Source organism: Sprattus sprattus, assembly GCF_963457725.1.
Source record: "Sprattus sprattus genome assembly, chromosome: 16".
Taxonomy (NCBI): Eukaryota; Metazoa; Chordata; class Actinopteri; order Clupeiformes; family Clupeidae; genus Sprattus; species Sprattus sprattus.
In genome coordinates, this window is record NC_137914.1 from 8,862,808 (window position 1) to 8,868,807 (window position 6,000).

Consider the following 6,000-nt stretch of genomic DNA (forward strand, 5'->3'; position numbering starts at 1 on the left):
CTATAACAGGCAACTGCAAAAAGGCTATACAATGTTATCCCATGTGGCTTGCATCCACATTTTTTCAGCAACTGACAAGCTCAAAATGTAACTAGAATGCGTTTCGTGAACGAACTGCAAGAGTGTGCTTGCTCTTTTGCGGCCATGACAGAGAGAACGAGTGCCTTGGAATTGGGGCAGGTGTCAGCCGTGCGCGCCTACCACACACACTCTCCCTGCTGGATGAGCATGCACAAATGAGTATGCATGAGTGAGTATGCATGAGTGAGTATGCATGAGTGAGTATGCATGAGTGAGTATGCGTGACTGTCCACATGGAAAGGATCCCTACAGAGATAGACCTGTGTCTGTTTACCTCAATAATAGTAAATAAACTAAAACGTAAACTACAGAAACAGTTTGCCAGTCATAGCAGTTGCAGATTATAGCTTATAGTGAGATGCATGATAATAATATTTATGATTGTAAATGTATACATTTACATTTAAAACAAAAAGAACATGTAATGCTTTCTTGAATATATGTTTCTACGGGTCACGGTTGTGGTTTTTTATAAGTCACTTTTACATTCCCCATCAATTATTTCTTGCCAAACTGTTGCCAGAAAAAGCTAAAATATCTCTGAAAAAGGAAATGCCCATCATAACACTAAGGGGGCATAGGGTCATGGTGGGGATTTTTTTCAGAGATATTTTTGCGTTTTCTGGCAATAGTCTGGCAAAACATGTTTGTTTTATTTTAGCTAGCCATTTAGGGCAACCGATTTCTGAAGAGAGCCTGCCAAAGGGGCTACCAGGTATTTAGAGATGTTGCGAGCCCTGCCTGGACATGATGACACTAACGTTACACTGCACATGACATGTGTAACATTATCGTTAAATTCAAAGATCTCCAACATCTTATCCCAAAGAGTGCTGTCATTTTTAGACTCCTTGGTATGTGTTAGCTAAGGTTAACCATATCACACAATTCTGTCACTATGCTAGCTAAACTAGCTATCCACACTAGTAAGCCCAAATGCAACCAAACTCGTGATCGCCAGGTAACATTTGTGACAGTTACCATTACACTGGAGGTTGATTTTTCTCGTATTTAACATCGCATCACGCAACACAGGTTTAGAATGAAATTAGCAAGAAAAACTAGCTAGAAAAATAACTAAGACTGTCATAGCGTCATAAGTACTTGACAAGCGCCTGATGACTAGCGTAGGAACACGTTAATCAACCAACCAGTGAAGATCCACCTAGCAAACTAACCTGTTAGACGCGAACTGGCATCAACTGCGCAGTTAGCAGCCTCCTACTTGTAGACAGAGTATTAATTTGGCCGTGGTGAGCTAACGTTAACTAAGGATCGGAGGCTGTTACTGGGTAAAGGTTAGCCTGAGTTAGCTGCCAATTTCTAGAGAATTCTCCTCATAACCACTCAGATCATCCCTCTCGGGATATTTAACTCACCAATATGTGTGTCCTGTCCATGTGGTCCGGGGACTTGAACTGTAATTTGTCTCTCGGGTTGAGGAATGCATTTTAAACAAAATGAATGCAGACATGGTAAGAGTTTAGGTTCACAGTCTCGATTCTGTAGACTTTGTTTACACACAGCGCACGTATCCAGTAGGTTTAACGGGGCTGCAGGGGTGGCTGCGGCTGTAACGTTAGCTGATGGAGAGGGCGACGTTTCGGCTGAAACTGCGGGCGAGTTGACGGTGTTATCACCAGAAGCTGGTGGCACCGTGGACCCAGAATTGGAGTTGCCATTTGGACTAGTCCGGCTGCTGCCTTCTCCTCCACCTCCTGCGTCGCTGTTAACGTTACTCCCGTCGCTGCCTCCACCAGTGGGTGTCGGCACCTGAGAAACATTATCTTGGGATTGCCCGTCCACCTCTTCATTTGATATCGGTTCTATAACAATCACGCCATCGGTATCTTTAACTGTGGGGATTCCACTGTCTTCCCCCTGTACCACTATCTCCATAGCAGTGCCGTTCTCCGTATCCCCTTCGCCTTTGTTATCCGCCATCTTCCTTCCTCTTTGAACCGGTTGACGTTGTACGCACTCTCAAACCTCGGTTGGACTGACGTCACGACGCAACTATCGCCAAAATGGAGAAGGTGGTGTCGGCTGGATCGCCCGTTACAAAATTATCAAATAAATGTTACACAATTGACAAATGTACTTTGTGATTCACATATAAATTCACATGATTCAGAAAGAAATGTCACATGATTCACAAATGTATTTCCAGATTTTCATATAAATGTCTGTTACATTTATTCACAGCCTAAAAAACATTTAAGAATATCATGCCATTTGTGAACTTCTCTGCATATATTTGTGGATTTTTGGCATTTTCCTGACACAGCTAGATCTGAGAATCTTTAGGGGGAGAACTTCCAGAATTCCTTGGGAGCGCTCGTGAGATAGTCCAAAATGAATGGGGGTCCATCAAGCTCTTGGTCAAAATTCTCATTATAATAGATTGTAATTTTTTTCCTGGGAAAAGTATTTTTTTAAGATCATACCATACAAATAAGAACTGCACTGCTTTGTATTTTTTAAGGCTGTTGGTGCTGGTGACAACACTCATTGTGAACCACTTAGGCTACAGCATGCGCTAGCCCACTGAGCTCAACTCATCTTCGACTTTTTCTTCTACGATTGGTATAACTAGAAGTAATACTAATTCATGATTGGTTAATTTACTCACCTGACCAAAAATTGGCAATTGCAATAGCATGGGGATATGCATCTCTGTTTCAGGAGCGTGTGTGAGCATGAGCTAACCATACACAGTAGCTCAAGAGCTATCTAGCTGGCTGGTGTAAATTACTGTAATATAACCTAACCCTGCTAAAAAAACAATCGATTATGTGTGTTTGTGATGTGTAATCTCAATCCTTTACGTTATTTACCACTAGCACCAAATTGCTCCACCACAATTGTAATTCAAGTACAATTTATGTTGAAAAACAGCACAATTTTAAACAATACTAAAACTAGGCAATTGACACTGTTACTCAATGAAAAAGCAAAGGTCCTGATATTAACCAATCAATAATTAATATTACTTCCGTGGAATCGGATCATGACGCCATTCCGGTCAGGTGACTGGTATTAACCAATCATTAATTAATATTACTTCATGGGCCTTCCACCGTAAACAGACTCAGACTCAAAATAGACCAGCATTTGTCACTATTTACGTTAACCAGAAAGATAACCTCTTGTACCATCTTTGGGAATCTCAGCGATTGAGTTGGACTAACATGACATTTTGAAAAAAGTTTTAACACTGTGTCGTTGGGGAGAGAGAATCAGAAGTTAGGATTCTGTCGTACCAATCAAATTGTCAGGGCGGGCTTTATACGATGATGGACAGATGACCAACCAACGCTTGAGTTGATTTGATAGATAGATTAGAAATCGTACCAAGATGGCGGCGTCTCGGGAGCCTGTTAGAGGGACATATATTATGTGTTTTAAGCTATCTACACGACTTTTTTATATCTACATTGACTCGGTAAGTTGTGTATGTGCAACACGAATGTTGCCGAGGATTGTAGGTCTTAACTGAAGCGATCTAGACCATTATTGATAGGTTATTGCTAATGCTTAGACCAAAAATCCATTGAAACACATAGTAGCCAGCTAGCCTTGCTGCTAATAAGTATAACGTGAGCAGGCATATCTCACAGATATTGACAGAGCATTCATTTTGAAAGAGGAACAGAGAAACGCGATCAAGGCATTTGTCGATCGAAATATGTTTTTGCCATCCTTACTACGGGATCCGGTCAAAGTTTTAATGTATCAGATGGTCATACTTTGTTGCTCTGATTGGTTGTAGGTATCCAATTGAGCGAAGAGGCATTTTTTTTACTGGTTCGTTGAAACATGCCCCATAATCACAGCCCGATGGGTCAGTATCAGACTCATATTCTGACTAGAATTATGAGTATGACATCGTCAGGCTAACTATTTGGTAGCCTGGATACCAGACCGAACTAAGCCCCGCCCACAACATTTGAGGTCTGGAAGTTCGGTCTGGCATTGTAGTCCAGGCAAATAGCCCATTTTGGGGTCAAAAATAGAATTAATTGTAAAATATTTTTTTTTCAGCATAGATAATTTCTATGAGGTGTCCAGAGCAACATACTAAAAGTCCTAAGAAATCCTAGTTGAGGAAATATGTTTAATTCTCATCAATCTGAGATGTGTGCTAATAGTGCATGGCAAAAATACACCTCAAAAATGTATTTTTTCCCTTAACTCCTTTCAAAATGAAACTTTAAACAATGAAAGTAGGGGAGAGTGGGGGCAGTTGCAACACTTTTTACATTCGCTTCAGTTTCTCAGCGACCGTTTGTATTAGAAAGACAAAACAATTATATATTAAAGCCATGTATGTCACCTACCTGCCTATACTGCTACAACATGTGTACATAGGATAATATGGAAGTAGTTTGTACTTTAATGGACCCTGAATAATGTTGCAACTGTCCCCACATGTGGGGACGGTTGCAACAGTACTGAGGGGCAGTTGCAACAGTCAATTAGATGTAATACAACTCATACTTAGGCATATTTTTTCAAATCTTTTTTTTTAATACTTTGTTTAGAGTGGGGGCAGTTGCAACACTTTTTACATTTCCTTCAGTTTCAACTTACAACATGTGTACATAGGATAATATGGAAGTTGCAACACCATGTGGGGACAGTTGCAACAAACCGTTGCAACCATAGACATTATATAGGTAGACGCCGCCTCCAATGCTTCAGCCCGTTGCCTCGGCAAAACGCGTCGCCGCCATATTGTTTCGGGAGCTCTCTGACGCCAGAGGTCTGTCAGACGTGTCAAACAAGCGCAAGTTGCCAAGAGCTGCGGTTTATCTGGATAAAAATCACGATAACCTTTTACATTTTGCAACCAATTTCATGGAGTATTCAAGGGTTTATGCTCTACGTGAAGTGTGTGAAAAAGATTTGCCTCTACATTACTTTGAATCTCGCTAGTTAAATCGCCAGTCATACATGTGCATGGGTCTATGATAAACGCTCTCTTTTCTTGCACAGCTCGTGCACTTTGAAAATACTGAGAAGACATTTGAATACATACAGACATTTGGCTGTAAACTTCCAGATCAAAGGAGGGGTCTACTGAGCATGTGCAGTAGGCCTATCCAGTCTATGGTAGCCTGTGCTTTGCTGATGTTAATGCATTGCGTGATTTTCATATGACTTAAGTTCTGGATAAGTTGCCAGACCGAATTTCCAGAGCTTGCTGCAAAAGCAATGAAGTGTATTTTGCAAACTTTCAAACTACCTGTGTGAGAGCATTTTTGTTTTTGCGTACTTGAAGAATAAGTACAGGGCAAGAGGATGATATGAGACTCGCTGTCTACCATTTCGCCACGAATAGACAGGCTGTGTGGACTTCACCATGCCCAGATGTTACACTGACAGGTCTCCCCTCTCCCCACACATGCACGAACGAACGCACACACGCACGCACGCAGGCACATCAGTGGGCCGCGGATTACTTTCTAGTCAGAATGGTGGTCCCTGGGACAAAACCAGTTGAAAACCCCTGCCCTATAACATCAGCTGTGGTATTCCATTACCATACATGAGTAACAACAAAGGAGAGTGTTTTACTACTAATGGTAAGGAGTGTAATACTACTTATCTCTTACTCAAAAGACTGAGTCTATTAAATAACACATTTTATAAATTCACAGTTTATGTTGAGTGAGTTTTGAGTTTTTCTCTTTCCCCATCTGGTGTCATGGTGTGCCGCAAGGTGCAGTTTTGGACACTTTTTAATTATTACCCCAGGATCAGATCTTTCACAAACATAACATATATTTTTTGTGGGCGACGATAGAGTGTCCTTTAGGTAAGCCAAAAGGTTAGATAAACCTTTGACTGTTTGAGTGATGTAACAAAACACATGTTCGAAAACCTATTAGGCCCCATAAACTATTTGTCTCACTG

General features: G+C 41.1%; 1 protein-coding gene across 2 annotated transcripts in view; it reads right to left on the reverse strand.

Annotated features, from left to right (window-relative positions):
• The window catches only part of trim33 (tripartite motif containing 33), a 33,445-nt gene extending 31,440 nt beyond the window's left edge, over positions 1–2,005 (reverse strand). For both annotated transcript variants that reach the window (XM_080854342.1, XM_080854341.1), the window contains exon 1: positions 1,461–2,005. In XM_080854342.1, the coding sequence (XP_080710468.1) occupies positions 1,461–1,980 (520 nt within the window). In that variant the 5' untranslated portion in view covers positions 1,981–2,005. The remainder of the gene's footprint in view (positions 1–1,460) is intronic.
• Positions 2,006–6,000: the final 3,995 nt, after the last annotated feature.